This window comes from Typopeltis vanoorti, chromosome 2 (genome assembly GCF_054136105.1).
Source record: "Typopeltis vanoorti isolate ZY-2024b chromosome 2, IOZ_Tvanoo_1.0, whole genome shotgun sequence".
Taxonomy (NCBI): Eukaryota; Metazoa; Arthropoda; class Arachnida; order Uropygi; family Thelyphonidae; genus Typopeltis; species Typopeltis vanoorti.
Window position 1 is genome coordinate 130,632,691 of NC_143550.1, and position 19,524 is coordinate 130,652,214.

The 19,524-nt window shown below is 36.2% G+C and overlaps 1 protein-coding gene across 1 annotated transcript in view; it reads right to left on the reverse strand.

Moving 5' to 3' along the window:
- The window catches only part of LOC150109432 (uncharacterized), a 334,156-nt gene that overhangs the window by 58,725 nt on the left and 255,907 nt on the right, over nucleotides 1-19,524 (reverse strand). The window contains exon 9 of the mRNA XM_090408164.1: nucleotides 2,757-2,863. Within this exon, the coding sequence (XP_090264290.1) occupies nucleotides 2,757-2,863 (107 nt within the window). The remainder of the gene's footprint in view (nucleotides 1-2,756; nucleotides 2,864-19,524) is intronic.

Sequence of the window (19,524 nt, forward strand, 5' to 3'; positions counted from 1 at the left end):
ATTCTATTGAAGGAAGCGTGGTTTTGTGAAGGACAGGTCATGGCTTAGTGATTTAGTCATTTCATAATTATTATTTTCTTGACCTCCATGGAGTCACAAGGCTAATTGTGAGAGGTCAACGCTAGTCAAAACAAAGTCTATCATAATACTCTTTAAACTCATCCACAGTTTACACTTTTCCATCCTCTCATGCAATGCATTCTATAATCCTACATTTCATCATCATCATCATCAATGCTTTCTATTCCTACTGGCACATAAGGCTGCAATGCTAGTTTTCCATCTGCCCCTGTCCTTCGCAGCTGCTCTTACTTCTACTTGCCCATCCTGCCTCATTCATTTCAGATTCTATCATTCTTCTCCAAGTTAATTTTGGACAACCTCTAGGGCATCTCCCTTCTGGTGCCCAACTCAATGCTACTTGAGGAATTCGGTTTATCCCTATGCATAAAATATGACCAGTCCATTTCCAACTTCTTAGGTGAATCTCTTCATCTGTTGACTTAGAGAAAGTTTTCTTTAAAAGTTCCTTGTTAGTGATTGTACTCCTACATTTTGCTCTCTATAAAAAAACTTATTTCTTACTCTTTTACTCACTACTTCATTCTGTAACTTCTAGGGATGGCCTGTGATAATAGTGAGAGTTGAGCTGGATAAAGAGAATGACTACATGATGATATTGCTGCACTTTGCAAAGGAATTCAACAGAATATCACATGGAACTCAATTATGGAATCTGGACAAAACTGGACGAGATATAAGGCTGATGATATGGATATGAGGGAGCCTTATAGCAGATACCAAAGAGTATTATGTTGAGGAGTAGAATTCAGAAGGCAGTTGACTAGTTTGTGCTTCTATGCTTAGTACTTGGTAGCTATTTGTACATTAATGATAAAGAAAATGCTTTGAAGGGAAATATTCAGTTTTGATGATGATGAAAAATTGGGTAGCACACAAAAATTTATCAGAGTGATGCAGAAAGCATATAGAATGATTTAAATAGGCTGACAGTATAAAGAAAATATAACTAATGATAGTTTAATATGGAAAATAAATTTGTATAAGTTGGGCTGAAACATTTACAAGATGTGCATCACATTAACCAAACTGGAGTCTGAGAAATTAATGAAGCTATAACTTTGAGGTTGTTATTATTGTATAGGGAGTTGAAGTTCACAGGACATATTTCAAAATAGAATCACTATAACTTGTTGTTGAAGAATACACAACAAGCTGAGATGAGAAAGTTATCATCTCTCTCTCTCTCTCTCTCTCTCTCTCTCTCTCTCTTAATAAGACTTCAATACAGCAGCTCCATCTGCTTTACTGTGCTCAAATCTGATCACCTGGGTTTCTTTTGGATAAGAAAATAGTGGAGAGAATCTGGAGGCAAGTGATAAAGATAGTGAATGGTTTTGGTATGCTCACTGTGAGGATGTTGTGTGGAATCCACCCTATGAGGATCTTTGTTAGATTGTGTTGCAAAAGGAAGTTGGCTGATAGAAAAGAGGAAACATTATTGTAACATATAAGCATATTAAACTAAAAGGTTTTATAAGATTGATGCAGAGGAAATTTTTCAATACTTGGCTAGAGGGGAGGGCTGAACAAGGAATCATCCCTGGAAAATGAGGAAAAGTATGGTTAGCAAGAATGTCAAGACCAGATTTTTTTCTTGGAGAGTGGTGAATAAGTGAAATGGGTTCTCTTTTGTTGTGGGTGCTCTATCTGTGAATTTAGTTAAGGAGAAGTATAACAGGTATTGTGTAAAGAGAAATAGTGTGAGCTTCATGTGATGAGTCTTTAGATTCCAAGGAGATAATCATGTAATAATAATAATAAAATCAACTGAACCATCCTTCATTATTTTATGTAAGCAAAAAAGTAGCAATTAATCATCATAATAAAATATGTTTCTGTGAGAAAGTAAGAAAAAAAAACTAACTAATAACAGAAAATTTTCTCTTATTAACTTCAAAGTTTTGTTTTAGAAGTTATCTAAAAGTTCCTCTTTATCGAGCCTTGATAAGACACCATCTTGACTACTGTGCCCAGATCTGGGTGCCACAGTTTCTTCTTTATGGGGAAGAGGTAGAGAAGATCCAGAGGCGAGTGACCAAGATGGTAGCTAGTCTATGGAATGAACCTCACGAGAATAGGTTGAAGATCTGTAGGTTACATAAATTGGTCAATAGGTGGAAAAGGGGTGATATGACTGAGACATTCATATTACTGAGGAGATTTTACAAGATTAATTCAGAGGAAATTTTTCAGAACAGGTCTGGTGGTGGAAGAACTAGGGGCCATCCATAGAAAATAAGCAAGAGTGTAGTTAGCAAGGTTGTTAGAACTAGGTTTATTACTTGGAGAGTGGTGAATGAGTGGAATAAGCTGCCAGAATCTGTTGTGGGTGCCATGATTGTGAATGAGTTCAAAGCAAAGTATAATAGATACTGTGCAAATGCTGAATAGTTCTTGACATGATGTTGACTCCCTCGATGAGTCCAAGGAGTCCTTGGACTCATCGAGGGAGATAGATGCCCATAATAATATTGGAGTTGCCCATAATAATAATAATAATAATCTATACTACTTATTTGAGACTGTAAGTGTTCTAAATAATAAAACTCTTTTTATTCCCCCATGATAAAATTTTCAATAGTTCTATTCTTATGAGCATTTAGAGACCAACATTTTGTGTTACTATTCTAAACAGACTTAGCATCTAATTTGTAAAATAATATTAAACTTACTTTCTGCAGCGAATGTCCCATATGCTGGCAGTTTTATCAAAAGAACCTGTAAGAACTCTTGTACAGTGGGTATCAAACGAAGTTGATATTAGTGTTCCAGTATGACCCTTAAAAATATTTGAATATAAGATGATAGTAACACTTCTGAATATATATTAAAATATCAGTCAACTAAAAAATTAAACCTCTAAATTATCATCAATTAGATATCAAATGAATTCATTTTGCAAAGAGAGAGAGATACTAATACTTTATTAAAGTAGTCCAAATCCTAATACCAACTGTCATAACATTTGATTTATGAAGTGGTATCCAGAGAGTTCATTGAAAAACAGCTAATCAAAAAAACAATTCATCAAAAAGGCAATTCATCGAACGACAATTCGTCAAAAATGCAATTCACAGAAAAAACAATTCACCGAAAATTTTAACTTTTCAAAAATGTTATGATAAAGGTGATCCATTTAGAACAAAAATTGAACCATGCAGAGTGAAATAGCAATGCTACTTTAATAGGGATTATAGAAAAATATAGTTTCTTACGTTAAAGATACCAAGAAATTCTATAAAGTTGGTTTTTAATCCTATTTTCCCAAGTAAGCAAACAAACAAGAAAGCTAAGAAAGCTAAGTATAGGTAAATATAAGTTCTGCATTACTTCAACTTGGTATCCATTCTCAGAGTCTGGCTCCCACTGGAGAGACCTCAATAAAGGTCGAAACCAGTCTGGATAGTGGCCCTTCCCTTAATGCTTAGCATCACACATATCTACAAGGAGATGTGCTTCACATTATGGGAGATACTAAGGCAAATGATCAGAGCTTAGTCCACCATTACCACGAGTTGCCTCAGACCTGAAAATACTTCAGGCGCAAACTTAGCTTTCTTCACAATATAGGATTAAAACCAAGTTTATAAAATTTCTTGGTATCTTTAACGTATAATATATCCAACGTAAAAAACTTTCTACAAATATGATTTCTTATTGTCTTTCTTGTCCAATAACGTTTCATGTCAATTTGTCTGTTTCTGGGAGGAAAAGCCCAGCCTATGCAAGCTCCATTATTATTTTTGTTACTAGCAATATACGACTTCAATACAGCAATTATTATGGGATGAATTTTACTCAGATTTACTATTTGAAACATTTACAAGAAAATGTCAAACCGTTCCAGTTTTCAGTTCAGCTATATTCAGGACAACAAAGAAATAACATGTTCAAATTATGTATTAGAATAACTCTCTGACTTAGCGGAATTAGTAGAAGTTGTCAGTACAAGAATGACCTGAGTGATAGTATAAATCGGGTAGCAAAAGATTTAAGAACATTGTTAGATATCGTGAAGAAGAAAAGTGTCAATAGGAGGATAGTGTATGTGCTGCCTCGTTTTGACAATTTTGAGTTAAGTAGACGAGCAATGATAATGAATGATATGACTGCAAGAATGTGCAAAAAAAGAAGTCTGGAATTTGTTGATGTCTGGAGTATGTTTGAAGGCAAAAGACAGCTGTATGTAGGAGATGGGTTGCATCTGAACATGGAAGGTCATAAGCGATTGAAGAAGTTACTGTTTTCTGAACAAATTGAATAATCGGGCAGGGAAACTAAAATTGAAAAGGATGAGTGTAAGAGGGAGAAACTTAAGCAGTGATTGTATATTTGTTGATCCTTATTTGCAGAATAAATTGCAGAATAGAGTGGATAAAAATTGGAATGGGACTACTGAAATTAGTGATATGCATATCAGTTCTAAAGCTGGTACAAGAACTAAAGAGAATCTGCAATTTTTGTATACTAATGCAAGAAGCATTCGAAATAAGATGGAAGAATTTTTGGCATTAAAATTGTAGGATAGTGTGTTGTAAAACCAAAAATTATAGGCATTAGTGAAACTTGGCTGTCAGCAGAAGATGTGGTCACTGGAATTGAATGTGATGAGTACAGTATTTTCAGGGAAGATAGAGAAGATATAATGGGGGCGAGGAGTATTTGAGACGGTCTGGTGTGAAATAGTGACCAACGCAACCAAATATACAGCTGGTTGCTGCTATAGGCCAGGGGATACAGGGGGTGATATTGAATTCATGCATCAGCAAATTAGTGCAATGAGTACAGGTTTAGTGATTATTATGGGGGATTTTAATTATGGTGATATCAATTGGAAGGAGGAAATATCACGTGGCAAAAACGAAATGGAATTCATACATCTATGAGATAATTACTTGAAACAGCACATAACTGAAGGGCCACATGGTGTGAGTGTTGGACATGGTCATTGGTTCAGAGGTTATATGCATAAGGTGTCCTCATTACCTCCAATTGGTGAGAGCGATCATGTGGTATTGACTTGGGAGGTTGCAAAATTTGTAGATTTCTTTCTTAAGAAGGGGTATACATGGAACTACAGGTTAGACAATTATAACAAGCTTAGGAGTGAGCTTGCAGCTGTCCCATGGCAGAACATATTGCAGGGGAAAGATGTTAGCAGTGCATGGGATAAAATCAGTGGGTATTTGAGGAAGGCAATATCAGATTGTGTCCCCATGGTCAGGAAGACAAACAAGGTAGGCGTTAGATGGATGAGTAGTAGTAGTGTCAAGCTTGATCTGCAAAAAAAAAGAAAATGTTATGGAGAATTGACAAGGAGAAAGATGATCAGTACACCTATGAGCAGTACAAGGCTCAAGCTAGGAAGATTACCAGCATAGTAAGAAAAAGCTAAATAAGATTATGAGAAGACCCTACCCAAGGAGATCAAGGGTAATCAAAAAGAGTTCTTCCACTATGTGGCAAGTAAAAAGAAGAATGACTTTGGAAGGATAACTTTAGTGGGTGCTGATGGTATTGAGGTGACAAATTCAGATGTAATAGTAGAGTTACTGAGTGATCACTTTTCAAAAGTCTATCACCCAAGTGAGGATATCTCTGTACCTGTAGCAATAACTAATGTGAGAATTGAAGTCAAGAAATCAGAGGTACTTAGTATATTGCAAAATTTAAATGCAAACACTGCTGTTGGCTTAGATGGAATATCAGCTCGGGTGTTGCGTGAATGTGCAAATGAATTGTCAACCCCACTTACTTGGATATTTAATTTAAGTTTGAACTCTGGTCTGGTCCCTAGGGAGTGGAAGTTAGGCAAAGTGGTTCCTTTGCATAAGGGTGGCTCTAAAACTGCAGTAGTTAATTACAGACCAATCACCATCTCAGGAATAGTGGTAAAAGTATTGGAAAAGTTGGTTAAAGACAAAATTCAAGAATGGGTGAATCAGGATATGATACTCTATAGGGGCCAACATGATTTTGTTAAAGGTTGATCCTGCCTTAGCAATTTATTAACTTTTTATAATAGAATGACATCTGAGTAGGACAAAGGAAATGGCTACACAGTGATACTTCTGGATTTTGCTAAGGCTTTTGACAGGATACCCCCATGGAATACTGTTGCGCAAATTGGAGCAGATGGGGAAGGATACTAAATTGGTGATATGGATAGGAGAATGGCTCAGGGAGAGATACCAGAAGGTGGTGTATGGAGAAGCAGAGTCAAGGATGAGGCAGGTGACCAGTGGTGTGCCTCAGGGCTCTGTGCTTGGGCCATTGTTGTTTAATTTGTACATAAATGATATAGGAAATGGCTTAAAGGGAGATATTAAGTTGTTTGCTGATGATGCAAAGTTGTATAGCTCAATAAAACATCAAGCTGATGTTGAGAGTTTGCAGGATGATTTAAATAAGTTGGCAAAATGGGTAAAAGGTAATGGATGTCAGTTCAATGTGGAAAAGTATAAAGTTATGCATTTTGGGATTAAAAGATTGCCAGCTGTGTACTACATTGATGGAACAGTACTCCAAGAAATTGATGAGGTTAGGAGTTCAGAGGATACATTGCTAAGGTGTCCAAGATTGCACATAGGATTACTTGGTTATTGAGGAACACACTAACATCCAGAGATAAAGAGGTTATTATTCCCCTTTATAAAGCATTGATACTTCCACATTTGGATTCCTGTGCTCAGATCTGGTCACCTGGATTCCTTGGAGATGAAGAGGCTGTGGAGAGGGTTCAAAAGAGATTGACTGAGTTGGTGAGTGATGTAAAAAATGCTCCCTACATTGATAGATTGAGAGCTTGTGGATTGTAGAGGTTGGTTGATAGGCAGAGAAGAGGGGATATGATAGAAACATTTAAATTACTAAAAGGTTTTTATAAGACTGATGCAGAGGAAATGTTTCAGCTGTGTGATAGTGATGGAAGAACAAGAGGTCATCCCTGGAAATTAAGGAAAAGTGTGGTTAACCAGGGTGTGAGAACAAGGTTTTTCACCTGGAGGGTGGTGAATGAGTGGAATGCATTGCCTGACTCAGTTGTGAGTTCTTCGTCTGTAAATGAATTCAAGAAGAGATATGATAGATATTGTTTTGATAGTTTGGGTCTCCCATGATGTGTCTACTGACTCCATGGAGATACCCATAATAATAATAAGAAGAAGAAGTACCGACAACGTCTTCTAATAACGCTACAAAAACTGAACTGTGCAGATAGCAAGAAGCTATCTGCATGGTTCAATTTTTGTTCTAAATGGATCACTTTTATCATAACATTTTCAAAAAAAAAGTTTCAAAATGATATCAGCAATTCTGCTTTGGCTGGATCAAATTTAATGAAATTTTATTTAAAATTTTCGGTGAATTGTTTTTTCGATGAACTGCATTTTCAATTAATTGTCATTCGATGAATTGTCTTTCGATTAACTGTTTTTTGATGAATTTTCATGGAACCTTATGAAGTATGGACACATTAAACATTTAAATCTCTTTATTAAGGTCATCATCAGGAGCATGAAAATATATGCTGGTAAAAAAATAAAAAAAAAAGCCAGGATTTTTTTTATTCAGTACATTTCAGTGTTATGAATATTTCAATACACAAATGAAACAAGAATCTAAGCTATATTATCATCATTTTTTTTCTAGCAGAAAATAGAAAAATTGCATTCAGTATAACAGAATTTCCAGCCCATACCTACATGAAAGAAATAATAAACCAAACGAAAATTTTCGGGGGTGCTTAAGGGTCAAAGCTGTATAACTGAGAGGAGACCTTCACATAGCCTTTAAAGGAATGCGGAGAACCGACCAGTGCTTCTGACCTAATGTCCAATCCTCACCTTCTCGTGGTGCACCCTGTTGGGTATCTACTTTGATACTGAACGAACGAGGATGGGCTGGCAATTTGGGATTTAGCCGACCAAATTGTATTCTTATTGGTTAAACCAACATAAAAAATGATGGTACAACATGACAAAATTTCATGCCGGCTGGGGCGTCGCCCGGTTAAACAAGGCCCCCGTTGTTTTCGCCAGGGAACCAGGGCGAACAGCGAAAAGTCAGCTACTGGAACAAATCTGAAAACAAACCCCAACTCAACATCACCAGAGTTAAAGATCGGTACTATCAACGTAAGAAGCCTGAATGGCAAAGAAATGGAGCTAGCTGAGGAATTAGATAAGTACCAGATCGACATAATAGGGGTGACTGAAACAAAAAAGACAAAAACTGGTGAGATCTTTCTGAGCAATAAATACAAAATGTTATATTCAGGCAATGACAATCAAGGAAAAGAAGGAGTAGCCATAGTATTCAACACAAAATACGAGGCTAATCTTCTTGAATGGCAGTCAGTCTCAAGTAGAGTAATGTGGGCAAATATGAGAATGGGGAACTGGACAATGAGACTTATTTGTGCCTATGGTCCCACAGAAGGTTCTACTAAGGTAGAAGTGGAGGAATTTTTTGAGGCTTTAGAAAAAGCAACTGACACAATGAAAAATGAAAAATTGGTCCTTGTTGGAGATCTAAATAGCAGAGTAGGAAATGATTGTGAGACATACAAAAATATTTTGGGAAAATTTGGAGAAAAGAGCAAAGCTAATAATAATGGCAAATATCTGTTGGATTTCTGCTCAGGACATGGACTGGTTATTACTAACACCATGTTCCAACATAAAAATGTGCACAAATTCACATGGAGAGAAGAGGCTAGGAATAAGAAAAGTCTCATTGACTATGTTATTGTTGATAGTGATGTTTTCTCGCTGGTGCAGGACACCAGAGTGTACAGAGGATTTGAAATTGGAAGTGATCACTATTTAGTCTTGAGCAGGATAAAATTAAATTTCATATTGAAAAGAATAACATGTAAGAAAGTTTTAAAGCGAATAAAAGTTGAGCAGCTCTCAGATGTGAACTGTAGACTAAAATACAGAAAGATTATTGAAAAGAAAATGAAAGAGTTTGAGAACAGGAATCAAACCTTGGAGATTCAGTGGCAAACTCTGAAGGAAACATTGATTGATTCTGCCAGAGAGGCATGTGGTGAGGTTGTGTGCAAGGATAAAAAAATCAGAACTCCCTGGTGGACACAGGAAGTTAAAGAGGCAGTGAAGGAAAAGAAGAAAGCATATCAAAAGTTCCTGGCAAATAAGTCAGCTTTGTCTCTTACAGAATACAGAGACAAATGTAAGAAAGCTAAACAGTGTGTAAAACTAGCTAAACAAAAGTCATGGGAGGACTTTGGCAAGAATATAGAAAATAAATATCAAGAAGGTGGCAAAATATTCTGGAGGTTGTTGAAGAAGCTTAGGAATGGAGGAAAGAGTGCTGTAAAAGGAATTAGAGATGATAAAGGTGAAATGAAAACAGGAGAAAAAGATATCCTTGAAGTATGGAGTAATTACTTTGAAAAACTGCTAAATGAAACAAGCAGTGATGACAGCACAGTGATAAAAAACACTGACCAGACATGCAGTCAGGAATACATATCCATACTTGAAGTAGAAAAAGCCATCAAAGGCTTGAAATGTGGAAAGGCAGCAGGAGTCGATGATATTCGACCAGAAATGCTGAAGTATGGTGGTATAAGAGTCTTACAATGGCTGCACTGCATAGTTCAGAAAGCCTGGACAGAGGGACGAATTCCCGATGATTGGAGTAGAGCTCTCATAGTACCCATATATAAAAAGGGAAATAAAACTGAATGTGAGAATTACAGAGGTATTTCCCTACTGAGTGTTCCTGGCAAGATCTATGCAAGTATACTTGAGAAACGGTTGAGAAGAATTGTGGAAGAAAAGCTTGGTGAAGAACAAGCTGGATTCAGGCCAAATAGAGGCTGTCAGGATCATATCTTCACTTTACGACAAATAGTCGAGAAAGCATGGGAATATAACAAAGATCTGTACTTAAGTTTTGTCGATTTGGAAAAGGCATATGACAAGGTGCCAAGAGAGAAGCTATTCAATACGCTTCAGTTATATGGTGTCAATGGGGCATTATATCAAGCAATACTTAGTCTTTATTTGAGTTGTGAGTCAGCAGTTAGAATTGAAGGAAGTACAGGAAGATGGTTTAATGTTAAATCTGGTGTGAGACAAGGATGTACATTATCCCCTCTGTTATTCATTATCTATATGGATCACATTATGAAGGAATGTGGTATTAAACCTGCTATCAAAATTGGAGATGTTAATGTCAGCTCTTTGCTTTATGCGGATGATGTTATACTTCTAAATAAATCCGCTACAAGTCTGCAAGATTCTCTGACTAAATTGAATAGCTGTTGTAATAGATAAGGTATGAAGGTCAGCAATAAAAAGACAAAGACAATGAAAATAGGCAGAATCATTGAAAATGTCAACTGTGTTGTGAATGGAGAACCTGTGGAACAAGTAAAACATTTCAGCTACTTAGGCACAATTTTTACTGAAGATGGTAAACTAAATATAGAAATAGACAACAGAATCAGCAAAGCTGGTATCGTGGGAAGTCAATTGAATAAATTCATATGGAATAAGAAAGAAATTAGTCGGAACACTAAATTAGCTGTATACAACACTGTGTTCAAACCAATTTTAACTTATGGATCTGAGAGCTGGGTCAGAAGTAAAACACTTGACCAAAGACTAGAGACCACAGATATGAGAGTCCTGAGAAAGATTAGAGGCATGAACAGATGGCATCAATGGCAATATCATATTAAAAATGAGGATATTAGGAAAGAACTTGACATTGTCAGCATCCAGGAATGCATTAGCAGAGCTAATCTCAGATGGTATGGTCACTTAAATAGAATGGGAGAGGAAAGATTAGCAAAACAAGTGTTCTCTGCCAGGTTGGCAGGAAAACGACCCAGAGGAAGACCAAGATATAGGTGGATTGATACGGTACAAAGTGCCTTAGACGATAGAAATATAAGATCTGATAATGTTGGGGTTTTGACAAGTAACAGACTGAGTTGGAGGAAAATTGTAGATAGGAAGTTAGTAATGATGTAATTTTTTCATGTAGTACTGTCATATCCTGTACACCCCTTGAGGGTACATGTCAGGAATTTGATGATGATGATGATGACGAAAATTTTCATGTTATGAAATTTTTATGGTCTCTGAATGCTACACCAAATGACATTTATCATCTGTGCCTCTTGTATAAAGAAGAAATGTTCCTTATACCATATTATTATTATGGGCAACTCCAAGGAGTCCTTAGACTCATCTAGGGAGGTCCTAAACATCACTTCAAGAACTATTTAGCATTTGCACAGTATCTATCATACCTTGCCTTGAACTCATTCACAGTAATGGCACCCACAACAGACTCTGGCAAATTTATTCCACTCATTTACCCACTCTCCAAGTAAAAAACCTAGTTCTAACACCCTTGCTAACCAGACTCTTGCTCAGTTTCCATGGATGGTTCCTAGTTCTCCCACCACCAGACCTGTTCTAAAAATTTCCTCTGAATTAATCTTGTAAAATCTCCCCAGTAATTTAAATGTCTCAATCATATCACCCCTTTTCCACCTATCAACCAATTTCTGTAACCCACAGAAATTGGTTGATAGATGTGTCAACTTGTTCTCATAAGGTTCATTCCATAGACCAGCTACCATCTTGGTCACTCGCCTCTGGATCTCTCTACCTCCTCCCCATCACCAAGAAACCCTAGAGCCCAGATCTGCAAACAGTAGTCATGATGGGGTCTTATTAAGGCTCGATAAAGAGAAATAATAACCTGCTCATCAAAGTATTCTTCAGTAACCAAGTGATCTGATGAGCTGATTTAGCCACTTTTGCTATATGTCCCCCTAAAACTTCAACTTCCTGTCCACCAACACCCAAGTCTCTGGCTTTGTCAATTTCCTGAAGTATGGTTCCATCAATGCGGTATACTGCTGATAATCTTTTCACCCCAAAATGCATAACCATATACTTTTCCACATTAAACTGACATCCATTCTCCTTAGCCCAGTCTGCCAATCTATCCAAATCATCCTGCAAAATTTTGCATCATGTGCATTCACTATTGCTCTACCCAACTTGGCATCATCGGCAAATAACTGAACAGTTCCTTTCAGATCCTTTCCTATATCATTAATGAACAAATTAAATAGCAGTGGTCCAAGAACAGAATCCTGCGTTACATCACTAGTCACAGGCCTTCTTTTGGACTCTACTACTGAATAAACTACTCTCTGATATCTCTCCATCAACCACCCTATATCCATCCCCATGTGCTGCAGTTTACTGATTAGAATTCCATGTGGTATCCATATGATAAACTAAGGAATAGATTTCTTGAATGATGAGGAATTTGTGTATATTATTTTCCATACATAGTACTACTTCATGCTTGATCTAAAACTGCTGATATCGAGGGATGCAATGCTAACTATTAACCACCCAACCGACCATGACATGTATATACGTGAAGGATGCAAAGTGCATTTTAAAATTATAATACTATTCATATTACATTGAAATATATAATGGATACGAAGTGTATGAGGTGTGATCTATTTTATCCATATTGACGTCGATGTGGTTAAAGGCTTTATTAAGGTGAAATGTTCAGTTCACTGATTTTTTTCTGTTTCATCATCAACCCATTTTGCTGAATTATTCATAAAATCTATTATCATTATTATTATTAGTGGTAGTATTAGTAGTAATAGTATTACACAGGTAAGTCCATGGAGTCCATAGACTCATCAAGGGGACCCTAAATATTACACCAAGCGCTATCCAATATTCACACAATATTTATCATACTCTGATTTAAACTCAATAACAGTAATGGCATCCACAACAGACTCTGGCAACCTATTCAACATAATCCACCCATTCACCACTCACTAAGCAACAAATCTAGGTCTCACACCCTTGCTAACCACACTCTTACTCAATTTCCAAGAACAACCACTAGTTGTCCCACAACCAGAACCTGTTCTGAAAAATCTGCTCTATATCAAATCTGTAAAAGCCTTTCATTAATTTGTATGTCTCAATCATATTACCTCCTTTCTTCTGTTATTCTTATATTTATTTCCTTTTTTTTTTAATTAGTTCTATTGAAAGACAAATGAACTGAATGATGTGAATTTTTGAATAATAATATGTTGACATGAGTGCAATAAGCATGCATTGGAAGATGTTCCAGCATTTCACTAGCAAGTTTGCATAAAGAAGGCTCATGGTTTACATAGGTTTTTTTGACTACTTAATTGTAAATAACTGTGTGCTTATCTGTAAGAGTTGTAGTAGAAATTGTGCACTTGCAGTGTTTATAGCAGGTCAGCTTGTTTGTTTACACAAACAAATCATAAAATTATAATCATTAAACTTAGAGCAGAGTATAGTAACATAAAAGAAAGACAGTGGCGGCTTTGTCTTTTTCTTTACAAGAGTTTATTTTGATTTTAGTCATTTCATGAAGTGAGACATGCTATATGTATTTGTTACATTATGTCACTAAATTATGAAAATTTAAGGCAGGTGGAAGAAGGGTCTGTGCAAAGTGTGATCTGAATGCAGACTTCATGGGTGGTAATGTATTGATAACGGGAGGTGTTAGTAGCAAGAATGCCACGAGAAGGATGAGTGCTCATCTGATAACAAAAAGAGACATTGTAAAAGAGCAATGAACTATTGGTAAAAAAGTTTTGAAAAAAGTGAACGACCAATCTGCTGAACTTAATAATTGATAGTAGTAAGAATGATGAAAGCAATATGAATGTAGCGGAAGTTGAAAAACAGAGCACAATTAATGGTAAGGTGGAAAGTGAGATGATGGAGAACAAGCATGTACGACTAGCGATGAAATTGAGAAAGTGAATGATAGTGAAAAAATGATGCAAGATTTAAAAACAGAGTTGATGAAGATGAGGCAAGAGATGAAACAGATGCGGAATGAAATGAAGAGAATTATAGATAAGTATAGAAGAGTGAAGAAGGGGAAACGAATGATGTCAGTATGAAAGAGGTAATGAAAGACCCATGAGTGGCACTATATGGGGATTAGATTATGAGAGGTGTGGTAAATGAGAAGATAAACAAGATTTGTTTCCCTGGAGATAAAATGAATACAGTGACTTGGGTGTTGGATATGAAAAGAAAGGGAGCAAAAGAGTTTGTAGTGTTAATAAGGACAAATGACTTCACCAGGATCAAAGAAACCGTAAGATTGGATATTAGGAGGTTGTTGAGAAGGAAAAAAGATAATATTGTGACAGGAAAGATAGTCGTGTGTTGCCCAGGTATGAGAGTGGTGAGATGAGGCAATTGTGAATGATATGTTAGTGGAAATGTGTGAGGAGAAAGGAGTGCAGTTTGTCAATGTGCGAAATGAATTTGAAGGATTAATTGAACTATATTTGAATAGTTTTAGTGTGAGTCATTTGGAGAGGCTGCTGCTGGAAAGGAGAGTAATGAGTGTAGAGAATCAATCTGAGCAAGTAAGAAGCAGTATGAAAGAGTGGGAGAGTAAGGAAGGAGAGATTGAAGTGGTACTTATGAATGAAGAAGTAGGTAGCATGAGTGTAGAAAAAACAAGTGTGGAAGACAAACTGGGAAACGGGGAGACTCAGGATGGACAGGAGAACACACTGTGAGAAAGGTTGATGCTCCAAGAGGATGTTAATGCATGTATAGACAAAAAAGGGAAGGAAATTACCTGGGATCTAGGGAAAGCATTTGGATTTGAAGAAGGTTCTGTGATGAACAAGGAGAAAAAGAAATGGATCAAGGAAAGTATGGAGAAATCACATCTAATAAGTGCAATTAGTGAAACCTGTTATAGATCCAGGAATGAGCTGTTATGTTTGTATGCAAATACTAGAAGTATAAGAAACAAGGCAATGGTTGCAGTGATTGAGTTTGTTCACACAAAAATTGTTGCAATAAGTGAGACATGGTTGGATGAGGATGACATCCTGACAGGAATAGAGATTGGAAGGATATGATATATTTCGTGAAGATAGAAAGTGTAAAAAAGTGAGGCCGAGTGCTATTGATGATAGAAAAAGAGTTATGTCCATACATAACCCTAGGGAGTTCTTTTGATATGTAGCCAGCAAAAACAAGAATGATTATGGAAGGATGACAGTCGTTGGAGAAAATGTTATAAGAAGCACTGCTGCTGAGGATGTAATTGCGATATTTAATGGGCAGTTCATGAAGGTTTTTCATTCTTGTGAATGTGACATCATGGACAGTTTGATATTAGTGGATGATGAGGTGGAGATACTGACTGTAAGTGAGCAAGAAGCATATGAGCAATTGAGCAAACTCAATGCTAATATGACTGTGAGACATGACAATATATAACAACATATTTTGAAGGAATATGCCAGGGTGTTGACATCTGTCCATTCGTTTAATATGAGTCTTGGGTGAAATTTGAAAAATTGGGTCAAGTTCCAAAGGAGTGGAAGGAAAGCAAGATTATCTAAGATAGTTTCTGATTTCTGGAATGTTGAATATGAAGAAAGGTTGAGAAGATGCAATTTACAGAGTCTAGTGGATAGGAGAAAGAGAGGTGATATGATAGAGACATTCATTTGATAAAGGGTTGCTATAGGATTAACACTGAAGAGATTTTTCATAAACTGGTGGGAAATCAGGAAGAACAAGGGAGTCATCCCTGGAAGCTGTATAAGGAAGGTGTGAGCAAGAGAAGAGAAGCAGGTTGTTTGCATGGAGAGTTGTGAATGATTAGAATGCTTTGCCTGAGAGCTTGTTGTCTGCAGAGAATTTGAATGCATTTAAAGCAAGGTATGATGACCTGAGTGTATGACACAGGGACCTCCAAGATTAGTCTTTGACTCTATGGGGGTCTTAGGATAATAATACTATTTATGTGGAGAGGTTGAATACAAGAAAGCAGTGAGTGTGGATAAGCAGAAAATGCAATATGTGGATGGACCATGAGGCATATTTATGAACTACAGCATCAAATAAAAAAATTTGAAAGTATATGCAAATTAATGAAAATTAACACAAAGAAAACAAAAGTGATGAGAATCTCTAGGAAACTAGGAGATGTTAAAGTGATGATGAATGGAGAAAAAAATGTAGAACAATTGAGACTATACAAATACCTTGGTAATATAATACAAGAAAATGGAAAGTGTGACATGGAAAAAAAGAAAGAATTAAAAAAGGAAAATATGCATTTTATAGTAAGAAAAATTTGTTATTAATAAAATTAATAAAAATTTAAAGAAAAGGCTTATCAAGTGTTATATTTGGAGTATAATTTTATATGGGTTGGAAACATGGACAATTGGGAAGAAAGAAGCTAAAATATTGGAGGCATTTGAAATATGGTTGTGGAGAAGAATGGAGAAAATAAAGTGGACTGAAAAAATTACCAATGAAGAAGTATTACAAAGAGTTGAAGAAGAAAGGAATTTACTAAAGACCATAAGACAAAGAAAGCATAATTGGACTGGACATGTATTAAGAGGAGACAGCCTATTGAAAAGAATGATAGAAGGGAAAACTGAAGGGGAGCAACCAAGAGGAAGGAGATGACTAATGATGCTTGATGATATAATGGGCACAAGAGGATATAAAGAAATGAAGGAGGAAACAAGAGATAGAGGAAATTGGAGGAAGAGAATTTGCTGAGATACCTTTGGACCTGTCAAGAGACAGAATGATGATGATGATGACCTGAGTGTATGAAAAAGGGACCTCCTAGATTAGTCTTTGACTCCATGGGGGTCTTAGGATAATAATACTGTTTATGTGGAGAGGTTAAATATGAAAAAGCAGAAAATGTGATATGCAGATGGACCATGAAGCTTGTTTAAATCAGAGTAGGGAATATGACACAAGCAAAACAGATGTCAAAGAAGAATGTGTGAATGTTAAGAAATCATGTGAAACTGATGGTGAAGAAAGATTATAATTGACAATAGGAAACTGTATGGTAATGATGGAAAACATAGTGCAATTAATAGTAAGATGGTGAGAGAGGCTGACAGCCAAAAAGCATATATGATTGATGGTAAGATGGCAAAAAAAGATGCAAGATTAGAAAGTTGAGTTAGTGAAGATGAAGCAAGAGATGAAGTATATGCAGAGTGAAAGGAAGAGAATTGTAGATATATATATGGAAGAATGATGAGTGGAATAAATGATTGCTACATGAAAGAAGTAACAAATGACTTGCAATTTGCATTATATGGGCACTCAATTATCAAGGGTATGGTGAATGAGAAGATACACAAGGTTTGTTTTCTGGGATGAAAATAAGTAGAGTGATTGAGGCATTGGATATAAAGAGTAAGTGAGCAAAAGGATTGGTAGTGGTAGTAGGAACAAATGACTTGACTGGGAACAATAAGAATGTATATTGGGATATATATTCTTAAGACTGGATATTGGGAGGTTGTTGAGAAGAATAAAAGATATTAGTGTGATAGGAAAGATAGTCAGTGTATTGCCCAGGTATGACAGTAATGATTTGAAGTTGAGAGAAAAGATTATTATTATTTTGGTAACCTTCATGAAGTCAATTCATCGTGGACTCATTGTGGGAGGCCAACTCAACCAGCAACATATCTATCATAATGAACCTTGAAGTATTTAAACTGCTTGCATTCTCAATACACTGCTGAACTGCATTCCACTAATTAACAACTTTCCAAATAAAAAGTCTACTCCTCACACCCTTCTTCACCACATCTTTATACAACTTCCAGGGATGGCTTCTTGTTCTTCCCATCTTGACATCCACTCTTTTTATTATTAATGGTATGTTAGTGGAAATGTGTGAAGAGAAAGGAGTACAGTTTGTGAATGTACAGGATGAATCGAAGGATGAATTGAACTATATAAAAGTGACAAAGGACTGCATTTGAATGGTTTTGGTGTGGTATGTGAGAAAAAATGAATGAGTTACTAGTGCATGCAAAAAAGAAGAGTGACAAAAGTAAAAGTTGTGAGTCTTTTTCGAAGATATGACAGAAGCGAGCTGAGATGGAGAGATGATTGCAAATGAGTCAGTGCACAGATTGTGCAGAAGGATAGATATCAATGGGTGGTTTATGGAGGAGCTGAGTCCAGGAGAAGGTAGGTGACTACTGGTGTACAACAGGGCTCAATACTTGGTCCTTTGTTTTTAGTTTGTAATCAATGATATAGAAAATGATTTGATGGGAAATATTCAGTCGTTTGCTGATGATGATGCAAAACTGGGAAGAGTGGTGGAAAATGACAATGATGTAGAATCCTACAAGATGACTTAATAGACTAGCAGCATGAGCAAAGGTAAACTGTTACTAATTTAATGTGGCCAAGTGTAAGGTTATGCACTATGGGAACAAGCTGTATATTATATTGATTGAACTGAACTGCAGGAAACTGATAAGGCACAGGACTTGGGGGTGATTGTGGACAGGGAATTGAAGTTTAGAGAACATATTGCGAATGTTATCAAAAACAACACATCATATTACAACACAAGCAGATAGAGACATTATTTTTCCCTATATAACACTCTATCTGCTTGTGTTGTAATATGATGTACTGTGCACAGATCTGATCTCTGGGATTCTATGCAGATGAAGAGGTGGTGAAGAGGATCCAGAAGCAAGTTACAAAGATTGTGGCAGGTCTATTGAATGATCCCCATGAGAGTAAACTGAAGGTCTGTGGGCTTCAAAAAGTAGCTGATAAGCAAAAAAGAAGAGACATGAGAGAGGCATTCAAGTTATTAAAAGGGTTTTTATAGGATTGACACTGAAGATTGTTTTCAGTACATGGCATGAAGGGAGAAAACAAGGAGTAGCCAGTGGAAGTTGTGTAAGAGCATGGTTAGCAAGAGTGTTAGGACTAGATTTTTTGCTTGGAGGGTGGTGAATGGGTTACCAGAGGTGGTTGGGGTGCTTCATCAGTAAATGAGTTTAAGGGGAGGTATGATAGGTATTGTGTGAATGATGGCTAGTGTGTGAATAATGGAGCTCCCACAATGAGACTCCTGCCTCCATAAAGAAAGATACCTATATAATAATAATAATAATAATAATAATAATAATAATAATAATAATAATAATAATACATACTGCCTTGTCTTTCCATATACATTGGTGTCCAAAAGCTAAGGACAAACTACATTTTTGCCTGTACATGAAAAAATGTTCATGACTACAGCCAAATGTGGTCATAAATTTATTGCCAGCATACTAATAAATTATATTACACAAAAAATGTGTTCTAAATGCATACAAATGAAATTATGATATGTTTTTGGCAAACATTACAAATTTCCTAATGACATAGTTTAGGAATTAATGTACAGTGCTGACAGAAACTTTCCCTCACCTATTCTAATTAAGTGGCCATACCATCTTAGATTAACTCTGTTAACACATTCTTGGATGTAACAATGTTAATTCATAGTGAAGAATTTATGAATACA